This window comes from Pteronotus mesoamericanus, unplaced genomic scaffold (assembly GCF_021234165.1).
Source record: "Pteronotus mesoamericanus isolate MK-2021 breed Mesoamerican mustached bat unplaced genomic scaffold, CSHL_Meso_final scaffold_128, whole genome shotgun sequence".
Taxonomy (NCBI): Eukaryota; Metazoa; Chordata; class Mammalia; order Chiroptera; family Mormoopidae; genus Pteronotus; species Pteronotus mesoamericanus.
This window is the reverse complement of record NW_026555305.1, coordinates 1,650,922-1,664,743: the sequence shown is the minus strand read 5'-3', so window position 1 is coordinate 1,664,743 and position 13,822 is coordinate 1,650,922. Positions and strand designations below refer to the sequence as shown.

The following is a 13,822-nucleotide window of genomic DNA, read 5'->3' as shown; positions in this document are numbered from 1 at the left end:
CTATGTGTAAAAAGTTAAAGGAGCACAGTCCACAAAAACAATAGTGGGGAGAGACCTGGTTCTTGCTGACGCATGTAGAGAATTACAGATCAACAAATCTCTTAAGGTGTAATCAAAGTTTATTAGTGATCCACTCCCATGGAAGAGAACGGGTCTAGCTAAGGTGGGGCGGGGGAGGTGGGTGAAAGGCAGAGGCTCAGGGCAAAGCAGGGTGGCAAAAGTAAGGGCGGCTGAGGGCCAGGGTGGGAAGCCCCTGGATGGCCAGAGGCTGGGCAGCCAGAGAGCCAAGAGCATTAGTCCTTTGTTCTGAGGATTTACATAGTTGGCCGGATGGGAGTAAAAAAGTTACATATTCATTGACAGGTAAACGTGGTGCTAGCTTTCCCAGGGGGATGTGACTACTCAAACTTAGGTGTGTGTGGGGGTCTGCTGGCCTGAATCCTTATCTTGCTTCAGACCCCATTTGTTGATCTTGTTGCAAAAAAGATATGTGAGGGGAGGCAGTTAAAGTTGCGGCAGTTGTCCAAAGTTATTTATGGGCTCTCTCTGTAAGCATTAGGGGCTCCCTCATAAAATAGTGACCAGAGATAGGCAATTAACCAAAGTTGTTTTATGGGTTTCTTTGGGCTCTGTGGACCCTCTCCCCCATTTCAGGCCTTGGGATGAAAGCATAGTGTCACGGCCTTCTTTCCCAGATAGTGGAAATGCTACATAGGATTTCAAGGGCATCCCTCTTTCCTTGCTAACATAGCAAGGTAATAAATAAATGTTTCTGGTGGTGGGTGTTGGAACACCTGGCAATATTATCAGACCAGGCTCAGGATTGCTGAATTAGTGGGTGAGACACGTCTCCCTCCTCCTCTCTGCCTTGGTTTACTACTCATTTTACCTAAGTGCTAAAAGGTGCTTCCTGGCAACCAGGGTGCTCACTAACAGGATGGTAGTGAGAAGGGGTTGGATTCTTGTAATGCAGGAGGTTGAGCCTGGGGATCTCAGCTGTCTGTTCGGATAAGCCAAGAAAACCACAAGGAGGACTGGATGGAGCACACATATCCTTTATTACATTACAGGAAGCACCAACGGCGCAGATTGGTGAAGCAGGGCCACACCTCCCTGACTCTGAGACTTAAGGCGTCCCAGACAAAGGGGGCACGGTCTTGTGTGTGATTGTAAATTACATTACCTCAGTGTGTACATGTAGAAAGAAAAAGGTCAAGAAACAGTCACAGGACAGGAACTACTCCCAAAGGAGGATAAGGAGGACATTAATACATATTCAAAACAATATACATTCCTTCTGGCCAGGAGACCCTCTGGCCAGCCTTCCATTACGGGTGTTAGAAGAGCCATATCCAGCACGAATCCACAATCTGAGGAGCTGACAGGATTTGCTAATTTATAGGGTAGAGTAGGACAAGAAAGAGCAGTAGTCAAGGATAACTCCTGGGGATTCTGAGCTGAGTAACCCGGAGAACAGTAACAGCAATTACTGAGGTAGGGAGACCTGGAAAGGAGTACATTTGTGGAGGTAAGATCGGGCATTTGGTTTGGAATGGGATAGACTGAAATGTCTGCTAGATGTACAAGTAGAAATATGGAGTATCACATTAGGGGATGAGTCTGGGCTAGAATATTAAATTAGGAAGTATTAATATCAAGTAGATAGTCAGAACTGAAAACTAATCATGTTGAACACCTTTTAATTTGTGTGTCTTTGGAGAAATATCTACTCAAATCCTTTGTCCATTTTAAAAACTGCTACTTGTGTTTTTATCAGTCGCTTTAAGTGTCCTTTACATATTCCAGATACAAGTTCTTGCCAGCTGTCTGAACTGTTTTTGACAAAGGTACAAAAGCATTATAATGGAGGAAGAATAGTCTAAACAAATAGTGCTGGAGCCATTACACATTCTTCCTCCACCCCCGTCCCTCCTCCCCATCCCCAAAGAGGGCTTTGACTCACACTTATTTACAGATATAAACTTAGAATAGATCATAGACTTAAAATTGCTCCATACTAAGCCAAAAACAAATGTATTGTATCTTCATTGTGCCTACTGAGGGCAAAATAAATGCATTTGGCTCTCAGGATTCCATATTTTATTTCCAGTGCTCAAGATTATGTAATTAATTATTACATCAAACTTAGATACCCTGGCAGACATGTTTGCTCATTGCCAATTTGGAATTGATAAATGTGGTTTTGTGTAAATCCAAGTCAGTCTTTTTTTTTAAGGTTTTATTTATTTATTTTTGGTGGGGAAGGGACGGAGAGAAACATCAATGTGCGAGAGATTCACTGCGAGAGAAACATCAATGTGCGATCCACCACCATCCTGTTCCTAGATTAGACCTGAGGTGGACGTTCAGTGGAAGAGGGAGATCACTGGCTCAGAGTCATGGTCACTTCTGGGAAATGTGCTCAAGCTCCACAGGTCAGGGTAAGCAGAGAAAACAGTCCAATCTCTGGGCCTGAAATCTGAGTCCAGTCTGATCATACTGGCTGGCCACAAATGACCTGCCCTTACTCTTTGACCTCAGGTTCCTCACCTTCAGCCTCATTATGCCGTGCTTTGTGATCCTGCTCAAATCTGTTCCCAATTATGCTGTGGAGAAGCCAGATGCTCTGCCTAAGGACTGACCAGAAGCTCTGATGTTAATTCCATCTCTTGTAGTCATTTCTTCAAACTGTCTAGCCCAGAAGAAGCCTGGAATGGTCCAGTGGCCTTTTATGGCACCATTGTACCCTATCTCCTCTAGGTCCTAGTGCTGGGTCCTAGCCCTTTGTTTCTCTGTTTCCGTGAGGCTTCGTTGCCTCTGTGACATCATCTCTTCTGTCTCTTGATACTTTCTCCAAGACCCCACACTGGTTCACCCACCACTCAGAAACCAGAGGCAGCATTTCCTCCACTCATAAGTACTAAAGTCTTATAGCCACACTCTGCCACACAAATTCCAGTCACTTGTTTTCCCAAATTGTGTTGTGTCAACTGAGCAAATTGGTGCTCTGCCTTGGTTCCTCCTCTCTGCTCTGAGGTCTTGAATATGCCTTCAGAGAGAAAGCCAGTGTGACTGCAGAACACCTTTATTTCCCATCTTGCACTACCAGTTGTCCAATGCCTGAAAAGACTGGTTTCTTACACATTATCTAGTTTTTTGTTTAGAGCTGGCTGGCAAGTTTAATACAATGAAACCATTATAGTTGGAAGCAAGGAATCCTCCTTGATGTTGTTGAAGCAGTTCCCGTTTTGGCACAAGAAGATAACATACTCAAACTGTCTATTTCCAAGGGGGACTGAGGAAGTGGCTCTGGGACTAACTGTATGCAGAGGGATGGTTTCCTCATTCAGAGTCCAGGCATAACAGGGCTTGACCAGCATCCAGAACATGGGACCCCTGACCGCAGGGGGCCACACTGCCTCAGGATGTGTGAAGTCCAGGAGTCCCCACGCTTCCACACACAGAAATTGAACTGCCAGTGGCAGTAGGGAACTCGGCGTAGGTGTCGTCTCATTTACAACATTTTTGCTGATTTTGCATTCCCATTCACAATCTACAAAACAAATCCACAATTTATTTCAACGTAAATATAATGTTTAAAATTGGTTATCAGATAAACTCTTGGTTTTTCTCCCCCTCCCTCAAACCTTCTGGTACGGTGCCTGCTCCACGTAAATGGTGATTTACTAGATGAGACAATTTTTTCACACAAACATTCTTTTACTCAGTCGCACACAAGCGCTGAATGGTCCTGATTGTGGACGAACAAGGGACCACTAATAACACTGACAAACTCAGGGTAGGCCTGCATGGCGACCTTACAAACTCAAGAGACCGAAAGTAACCGCGTGATGATCCGAAAGTAACAAATGATGACAGAATTAAGGACCAAGTCAGAACCAAACACGACAAACTACGTCACAAGAACCAGCGCACAAGCAGTCACGGCCACTCACACACCCTCAAGCAGAGATGAGCGCAAGAAGACACCACGTCCCACTCACAGACCTTCACACAACAACCCTCTGAACAGAACCCTCTCCGTCCTGTCACAGACTGCTCCCACCTACTCCTGCGTGTACCTTCAGGTCCCGCCCACTACGAAACATCGCGAGATCCAGCCTCACAGCTTGGCTACGGCTTTTACACCTAGAGACTACGTTTCCCAGAAGACTCTGCGATGCAGATCCAATCGCGACCGAGCATTGGCGCGGCTTTGTGCGTCTGCGCCATCTTCCGGCTCCACGCAGCGAGTCCGCCGGTACTGAGAAGGAAGCGCATCTGGGTCTGCGGGGGAGCGCAACCGCGGTGGCACCTGGACACGAGGAGGCGGCAGGTGAGGAGCTCCGGAGGTTTCCGGACGCTCCGGGGTCATTGAGGGAACCGGTGCCGCGGCCGGGCGGGTCTCGGGCCAGGGAAGAACTGGAATGTCTCACCCTAGTGTCGGTCTGCGGGTTCCCGTGCTCTGGACTACATTTCCCATCGGCCCCCGGGGTGCGCGCCCTGTTGTCCCCCCTTTGGTGTCACGGCTCTTAATCCGGGTCCCTGGACCCCTTAGGTGGGTGTGAAGGGGTCCCGACCCCGCGAAAATGTTTGAGGGTGTTTTGCGTCCCTTCTTACGCATACCTTTTAAAAAAAAATCTGGGCCGAAGTCTTGTTCCATGAGATTCACAAAGAGCTGCAAGTCCCCCCAAAAGATTTAGAAGCAGACATATACTTGGGAACATTTTAGGCGATTTTATTCAAAATCTGTGTCCAGCAGTGGGGAAGGGGTCAAGGAAATCCTGGGGCACTCATGTCGTAAAATGTTGCAGATAACGCTAAAATAATATTCATAGGAGAAAAAAGTCATAACACCATATCAAGGGACGTTTGTAATTATCTCATTCACACATTGCTTACAATGTTTGTAAAAGAAAAAGAAAAAAGAAAGAAATATTTGTCATGCGTCGGGCACTGTCCCGAACTCCTTCATAAACAGCTCAAGAAGTGATTAAATGACATCATTTTTAACGCTTGGATTTTTTTTTTCCAATTTTTTTTGTGGTGGCTTTTTTCCTTTTTTACCCCCCATGTGTCCCTAGGGGGGTGGGTTTAACTTCTTTTCCTGATTATCCAGAAATAGTTTTTTAGCATTATCTGTAAAATTTTACAAAGGGTCCGCTTCTGAATGTCTTTCGTTGTCAGTTAACATTGGTCATTCATCTGGGCCCTCATTGATTCAACCACTTGCCTATTTGTGAGCTGTTAACGTACTGATTTCTGGTTCTGTGTTCCAGCAAATACTCTGTGCATGCAGCTTCACAGTTATGCCTATGCAGTGGCCTGTCTCCATCTAATTTGCCCCGTGCAACCACACCCCATCTGTTGACTCAAGATGGGGTTCACCAGATGGTGTCCACTAGGCCTTAAGTAGGGCTGTGGGGCTCTTTGTGAATTTGGAAGTTGACGAGAATGCCGGGAAGACTTGTGAAGGCATTACATTGTGGGCGTGCGGGAGTTAAATGGTTAGGTTCTGGGAAGACTTTATTCTTGGCTGGGTTGATTTGGGTCAGTCAGGTTCTCTCTTCTTCTGGCCTGAGGACAACCTTCCTTTTTTTTCTTTTTATTTCTTTTAATTAAAAAAAAAAAATCAACTTGAGAAAGAAAGCGAGCGAAACATTGGTTTGTTGTTCCACCTATTTATGCATTCATTGGTTGATTCTGACTGGGGATCAAAGCCACAATCTTGGTGTATTAGGATGACACTCTAACCAACTGAGCTACCCAGCCAGGATGAGGAAAGCCTGCCTTGTTCTTGGGACGCCATGTGGTCTCTCTCACTGGACCAGGTCTAAGCATCCCCATCTCAGATTTCCATTAGTGACAAGGTGGAATTCTCTGGATATCTAGGGGAAATGGGAAAGGCCCGTGGTTTCTCTGTGTCCTTGCAGCATCTAAAGCTGAGCTTTTTGAAACTGGGTGAGGGGCACAGTTTGTCCAACTCTCTATAATTTGTTGGTAGGTGGCAGTTAGAGGGGTTCTAGGGGGTGCGAGGCAAGCCTGGTCCTTTCATGTTTGTTCTTTTCTCCCCCAGTTCTGCCATCTCAGGATTCTGCTCTTCCCCAAGAGAGGAGCCAGGAGGAGGCCCCATCAGCCCATGAAAGTCTGAAAGTCATGTCCATCGTGAGTTTTAAGATCATGTAAATACTTTCTTTCCTTATCCTGAAGCTTCCTTCCCACCTGGTTTCCATTTGCGAATCTTGTTCTCAAAGCTTCCCATTTTCAGGAGTAGAAGGACCAGACAGCTAGTATCTTCTCCCATTGCCCTTTTGTATTAAAAAGTGTTTGTTTGGGAGTTTTTTTTATTCCATAAACGTAGAAATTCTAGGTGTCACATGGACAATATAATACATGCCAGGGACAGAGTAACTCACAGTTGGGAAAACTCCAGTTAGCTCGATTTTAATTTTCATCCCAGACTTGTGTGCCAGAGCTTTGGTTTGTAGTAAAAAGGGATGTTCTGGAACACCTCACTCACGCCCTCGTTCTGCCATCTGCTCGCAATGGAGGCCTGCAGCCCCAGCCTTCTTTTCCACCAGAACGTCCCATTCCTGCAGAGACCTCCTCTACCTCCTGTCATCCCGCCGAGAGACGCTTCCGAGTTGTGTGTATGTGACATGCCTGCCTGTCGTTGCAGGGGTCAGACCTGTTCAGGGATGTGGCCGTAGTCTTCTCCCAAGAAGAATGGGAGCGGCTGATGCCTGCTCAGAGGGACTTGTACAGAGATGTCATGCTGGAGACCTACAGCAACCTGCTCTCACTGGGTAAGGGCCCTGCTCTGGGAATTCGTAGGTCCCTGTTGGGCATGGCTGTCACTTCCTTTTCAGTTTCGGGGTACCCTCTGAGTGCCTAAGGGGCAGCTCCGTGGGCTGAAGCTGCATTATCCCCAGCCCTCAGGTGACTGTCACGTCTTCCCCTGTCCCTTCCTGCCACAGCCTCTTGTTCTTGATAACCAGGCACTGGATCCAAATTCTGGGCCCCTCACCATAACTGGGTATCACATTCTTTCTTGCGTTCAGATCTTGCCATTTCCAAACCCGATGTGATCTCCTTCCTGGAGCAAGGCAAGGAGCCCTGGAGGGTGGAGGAGGCAGCGACCGGAGGCCTGTGCCCAGGTGAGTGAGGCACGTGTGAGAGGAGGGAAGCCACCGCAGATAACTAGTGAAACCGTCCAGCTGGTCGGCAAGGAAGCAGGCCCTTGGAGGTAGAAAATTTTTCCTTCAAGTCCCTAAACTCAGAGGTCAGTTCCCAGGCATCATCTCTGGCAGCTGGTCGGCAGCATTTGACAAACGTGGTTTCTTTCCTGAAGCATTTGTACATTTGGGTCATCACTGCCTCTCTCATCGCCTGGCCCGTTAAGCCACCCTCAGCCTCCTCTGTTGGATATTCTACCTTCTCCGATGTCAGGCTCGGACGTGGGCCTCTTCCGTCCCGTTTCTTCCCACTCCCCAGGACCTTCTCTGTCACTGTTCATACCTGGCCTGGCCTGTATGGCGCCAATGCACAGTCATTGAAATTTAAATTAATTACAATGAAATACATTTAAAACTTCAGTACCTCAGTTGCAACTGCCATATTTCAAATGTTCAGGAGCCACTTTCTGGCTCGTGGCCACTGTATTGGACAGCACAGATACGTAACATCTCTATCATTGCAGAAACTTCTGTCCCAGAAAACAGATCGCCTTTGGATTCCCTTTGCATCTCCCTTACCCTCCATCGACTCACCCAGCTGCCTTCTGATCGTGGCCACCAGGGCATTCACCAAGCACACCAAAGCGAACAAGTCCCAGAAGGAGTCTTTGACCCACCCTGACAAGTCTAGTTTTCCCCGTTCTACATTTCGGTAACAGGGCACTTGATTCTTCAGCTTGCTCGAGTCAAAAACTATTGATACACCCTGGCCAGGTGGCTCAGTTGATTGCAGAGTCTTCGGATACACCAAAAAGTTGCAGGTTCGATCCTAGGTCAGGGCTCGTATGGAAGGCAACCGGTTTATGTTTCTCTCTCCTTTCCTCTCGCCCCTCTCTGTAAAATCAATAAGCATGTCCTCGGATAAGGATTTAAAAAAAAAAAGTCTTGGTGCATCCTTAACTTTTCTCTCCCACACAGCAAATCCTGTTTTCTCTACTTCCAAATATGCCCAGAGTTTAACCACTTGCAAGCAGCACCCCTGCCACCGCCACCCCCCCCACCATAACCTTTGGCTTGAACTGTTGCAGTAACCCTCTCCCCAGCCGTCTATTCCCACTCTTGTTTTTTCAGTGAGGGTGTGTTACATCTCTGCTTAAAACCTGTCAAGGACTTCCCATCTCACTCAGGAGAATCTCCAGAATCCGTAGCAAGGCCTACAAGGCTTTATGTCTGTGCTGTCCAGTACAGTACCCTCCAGTCACACGTGCTATGCAAATTTTTACCTTAACTAAAATTAAGTAAAGTGCGCCCTGGCTAGGTAGATCAGTTGGTTAGAGCATCGTCCCAATATAGTAAAGTTGTGGATTCGATCCCCATTCTGGGCACATACAACAATCAACCAATGTATGCATAAATAAGCGGAACAACAAATAGGTGTTTTGTTTTGGAGACCAAAAACGTCCCCAGACATTGCCAAGTGTTGCAGGTGGAGTAAAATCTTCCCCGATTGGAAACCAAAGTCACCGTGGGACATGATACCAAGAACATACCCATAAACAGTTTCTACAATGTGGAGTGTATTATAAGAGAACTTCAAATGGGGAACAAAGAACTAAGCCTCCCAGGTGTGGTGGGTTCTTCCACACGGAAGTAGCAGGGAAGAAGCAGTCTTGTGGACTGAGCCCTTGACCTGTGGAGTCCAACATTCTCTGTAGGAACTGTCAGAATTGACTCTCTAGGACACCAGGGAATTGGAAGAGTCGTTTGGTGTGAGGGTAAACCGACAAATGTTTGGTGATCCAAAGTGTCAGAAGTGAAGAGAGGTATTGAGAGGTTCCCCAAAAGGAAACCCTGTACCCGTTTAGTGGTCACTCTTCATTCTCCTCCCCCGCACCCCTAGCCCCTGACAACCAGCAATCTGCTTCGTGTGTCTATAGATTTGCTTACTGTGGATATTCTACATAAACGGACTCATACCGTGTGTGGCCTTTTGTGTCTGGCTGCTTTTTACCCAGCATAATGTCTTTACAGTTTATACCCATCATAGCATGTGATAGTGTTTCCTTCAGTTTTTATCCATTCATCTGTCAACAGACTGTTGGGCTCTTTCCACCTCTTGGCTATTTTGAATAATGTTGCAGTAAACATAGGTGTGCAAATATCTCTTTTAGATTCTACTTTCAGTTCTTTGGGTTAAATACCCAAAAGTGGAATCGCTGGGCCGTACAGTAGTTCTACATTTAATTTTTTTAGGATCCATACGGCTTTCCACAATGACTGCACCATTTTACTAACAGTGCATAAGGGCTCCAATTTCTCCACATCCTCACCAACAGTAGTTATTTTCTTTTTTGTTTCGTTTTTTTAATAGTCACCATGCTCGTGGCTGTGAAGTAGTATCTCAAAGTTTTGATATGCATTTGTCTAGTGATTAGTGATGTTAAGCATTTTTTTCATATGCTTGTTGACCATTTATTATATCCTCTTTGGGAAAATGTATATTCAGGTCCTTTGCCCATTTTTTAAAATCAGGATGGGTTGTTTTTGTTGAGTTGTAGGAGTTCTTTATATAGTCTGGGTATTTATCTGTTATCAGATATATGACTTGCAATTATTTTCTTCCATTCTGTAGGTTGTGTTTTCACTCTGTTATTTCCTTTGATGCCCAGTTATTTTTAAGTTTCATGTAGTTCCTTTTGTCTATTTTTGCTTATGGTGCAGTATCCAAGAAAGTATTGCCAAATATAATGTCATAAAGTGTTTTTCCCATGTTTTCTTCTAGGAGCTTTATAATTTTGGTTCTTTATTTCAGACTTCAGTCCATTTTGAGTTAATGTTTGTATTTCTTGTGGGTTAAGGGTCCTGCTTTATTCTTAGGCATGTGGATATCCAATTTCCTCAGCACCATTTGTGGAAAAGTAGTACTGTTGTCCTTTCCTCATTGTGTGTCCTTGTCAAAGGACATCTGAGCACATGCATGAGGGTTTTCTTCTGGGCTCTCTGTTTTGTTCCATTGGTGTACATGTCTGCCTCTGTACCAGTTTCACACTGTTTTGATTACTGTTGCTTTGTCATATGTTTTTGTTGGGGGTTTGTTTTTGTTTTGTTTTTTTAGAGAGAAAGGAACGGGGAGAGAGGGGAAACATTGATATATTCATCCATCTGTTCATTCATTCGTTGGTTGATTTTTGTATGTGCTCTGACCGGGGGTTGAACCCAGTACCTTGGTGTCAGGGACAACACTCTAACCAACTGAGCCACCTCACCAGGACTATCTTATGTTCTTTATGAGCACCTCCAGGAGCACCCATTATCTCCCTGCCCCCTGCCCCAGGTATTTCCTTGCTGTAACCACTTCTTTATTAGCCAGGTGGGTGGCTTTCTGTGATTGCAGTGAAATGGGCCACCGCAGCCAAAGTCACGTACCAGGTGGAAACAAGATCCATTACACTATTCAACTTCTTCTTGCAGTTTGAATGAGCAGTGGAGTATTCTGAAAGACACCACTCCCGTTAAGTTGGGGTCTGCCTCTATGATCAAGGAAGCAGGCCCTTCTTTTTCCCAGATCACCTTTAGGCAGTGGAAAGGACCAGGAGAGAGAGGTCCTGTTGACAGCAGCTCCAGCCTTGGTGTTCAGCTGACGTTCAGAGATAAAAAGCATCCCAGTGGAAGACTGTCTCTGGGTTCTTACAACTTCCAGGGGACATGTGATAATAGGTCCCCACATAGCACCACAGCCCCCACCAAACAAGATACACCAGTGTTCCTTTGGGTAGATGAGGATCCAGCCACCTTTGCCATCATTTCTTAAAATCCACTTTATTGAGGTTATCATTTATATTCAATAAAATGCATGTGTTTAAAGTTTAATATTTTGATGAGTATGGACAAATGTATATACATATAGCTACCGCCATAATTGAGATAGAGGGTATTTCCAAAAATGGCTTTTATAACCCCCTCCTTCATCACCTCACTCATCTCATTTACAGTATTTTCTCTTTCTCTGTACTGTTTATACATTTTCTAATTGCAGCCACATTCAGGAACCCATAGGTATTATCTTGAGTCTAAACGTTTCCATTTTTCTATACAAGTACCTTTTTTTGAAAGAGGAAAAAACTGACACATTCTTGCTCTTTTGTTCATTTGCAGTCTTGGAGTCGAATTATGATACTCAGGTCTTATCTCTGAAGCAGTCAGTCTGTGAAGTGCCATCGCCCCAGTGCGAGAGAACAGAAAGCCTTACAAGTTGTAGTCTCCAGTGCTCGAGTTTCCAAGATGACTGGGAATGCAGAAACCAATGTGACAGACAGCAAAGGAGTCCAGGTGGACCTTTAAGTCAAATGATAATCAATCACGAAGAAATACCCACTTTCAACTCTCAAGCATCCCTTACTTTTTATCAGAAAATTCATCCTGGAGAAAAACCCTATGCATATAATGACTGCAGAGAAGACTTCTGGCCAGATGACTTCCTTATCAACCATCAAGGAATTCACACTAATGAGAAACCCTATAAATGTAAGGAGTGTGGAAAGGCCTTTAAATATGGCTCACGACTAGTTCAACATGAGAATATTCATTCTGGCAAGAAACCCTATGAGTGTAAGGAATGTGGGAAAGCCTTCAATTCGGGTTCAAATTTCATACAACATCAGAGAGTCCATACTGGCGAGAAACCCTATGAATGTAAGGATTGTGCCAAGGCCTTCAGTCGGAGCTCCCAGTTGATCGAACATCAAAGAATTCATACTGGGGAGAAACCCTATCAATGTAAGGAGTGTGGGAAGGCCTTCAATCGGATCTCACATCTTAAAGTACATTATAGAATTCATACGGGTGAGAAGCCCTACGCCTGCAAGGAATGTGGGAAGACCTTTAGTCATCGGTCTCAGTTGATTCAACATCAGACTATTCATACTGGCAAGAAGCTCTATGAATGTAAGGACTGCGGGAAGGCCTTCAATCAGGGCTCAACCCTTATTCGACATCAGAGAATTCACACTGGTGAGAAGCCCTATGAATGTAAGGCCTGTGGGAAGGCCTTTAGGGTGAGTTCACAACTTAAGCAACACCAGAGAATTCACACTGGAGAGAAACCCTACCAGTGTAAGGTGTGCGGTAGGGCTTTCAAACGGGTCTCGCACCTTACTGTGCATTATAGAATCCATACAGGCGAGAAACCCTATGAATGTAAGGCATGTGGGAAGGCCTTTAGCCACTGCTCACAGCTGGTTCAGCATCAGCTCATTCACACAGAGGAGAAGCCCTGTGACTATAAGGAACAGGGTAGGACTTTCCATTGTGATCCAGCTACTGTTCAGCATCAGAGAATGCAAAGTAGAGAAACACAGGTGAATATAATAAACGTAGAAAAGCCTTCCATTGGCACTTACCCCTTGTTGATCATCAGAGAATTTATGTTAGCCAGCAACCATATGAATGGAAGCAATGGGGAGAGCCCATTGGCTTAGGCTAATGACAGCTGTGACCTTTCATCTCGGAGAAAGAACTGAAGTACAAGTCAGAATGCCTTCGTTCAGAGCTGTCCTTTCTTCCGAGGCATAAAGTTCACACTGAAGAAAATTTTTATGGATGTGAATTGTTGGGGCCATGATAGTCAAAGAAACAAGGAAAGGTTGGAATAAATTGTCTCTAACACATTCTCGGTTCACTTTTTCTAACCACCATGTGATAATTTTAACAATAGCCAAGGTTTTCATTTTCTTGTATATTGAAAAGGAAAAATAAATAAAACAGCCAAATTACTATTGGGTTAACAAGGAAATAAATCATGCAGTTACCATAAATAGTAAAGAAAATGAATGAGAGGCCGTGGCTAGGTAGCTCAGTTGGTTGGAGCATCAACCTGATAAGCCAAGGTTGCAGATTAAATCCCCAGTCAAGGCACATGCAAGAAACCACCAATAAATGCATAAATGAGGGGAACAGAAAATCCATATTTCTCTTTCTCTCCAAAATTAGTGACAAGGAGAGTATTGTTTTGTTTTAAAATTTTATTTATTGTTAGGGGAAATGGAAGAGGGAGAGAAACATTGATTGGTCGCCACTTGCACACCCCCAACTGGGGACCTGGGCCACAAACCAGATATGTGTCCTGACCGGGACTGGGAATTAAACCAGTGACCCTTTGGTTCACAGGCTAATGTGTGTGATGCTCAATCTACTGAACCACACCAACCAGGGTGACAAGGAGAGTTTTTTTACATCCCAATAGATAGACTATGTGGCTAATTGCCACTCAGAGGAATTTATGTGACCTTTATGTGCATGTGAAACATGAAAACCTTTAAGATTATACTCAAATATTCTAAATGTACTATTCAAGAAGCCAGAAAAGAATGCCAAACATCCAGATGATGAAAGAACAAGTTAATACAAAATAATGAAATAGAAAGTGGATATCTTAATCTCAATTTTATTTCTTCCTGACCCAAGAGTAAACTAAATTTAGCAGATGGTTTCTTAATTTCCATGTTGTTTTATTTTGGGTTATCTTTAATAACTTCTGTTGCAAAGAGTATAGGTTAGGTGTTTACCTAGCAGCCATACCTAGTTCCCCTTGTTGGCAGCATCTGTGTCTCGCTTTAGAATCTGAAGGTGTCAAGTGGCTAATTTTCAGC

General features: G+C 44.8%; 1 protein-coding gene across 1 annotated transcript; it reads left to right on the top strand.

Annotated features, from left to right (window-relative positions):
- The first annotated feature begins 4,181 nt into the window (after positions 1–4,181).
- On the top strand, positions 4,182–13,014 carry ZNF582 (zinc finger protein 582). The gene is made up of 5 exons (XM_054588279.1): positions 4,182–4,336; positions 6,077–6,165; positions 6,680–6,806; positions 7,062–7,157; positions 11,331–13,014. The coding sequence occupies exons 2-5, from the start codon at positions 6,157–6,159 to the stop codon at positions 12,650–12,652; spliced, it is 1,554 nt and encodes a 517-aa protein (XP_054444254.1). The 5' UTR covers positions 4,182–4,336; positions 6,077–6,156; the 3' UTR covers positions 12,653–13,014.
- The last annotated feature ends 808 nt before the right edge of the window (positions 13,015–13,822 follow it).

Excerpts from the sequence above, each read along its gene's own strand:
- ZNF582 (XM_054588279.1), top strand. Across the intron at positions 6,807-7,061 it reads CAGCAACCTGCTCTCACTGG|ATCTTGCCATTTCCAAACCC; the intron begins GTAAGGGCCCTG and ends TCTTGCGTTCAG. Across the intron at positions 7,158-11,330 it reads GACCGGAGGCCTGTGCCCAG|TCTTGGAGTCGAATTATGAT; the intron begins GTGAGTGAGGCA and ends GTTCATTTGCAG.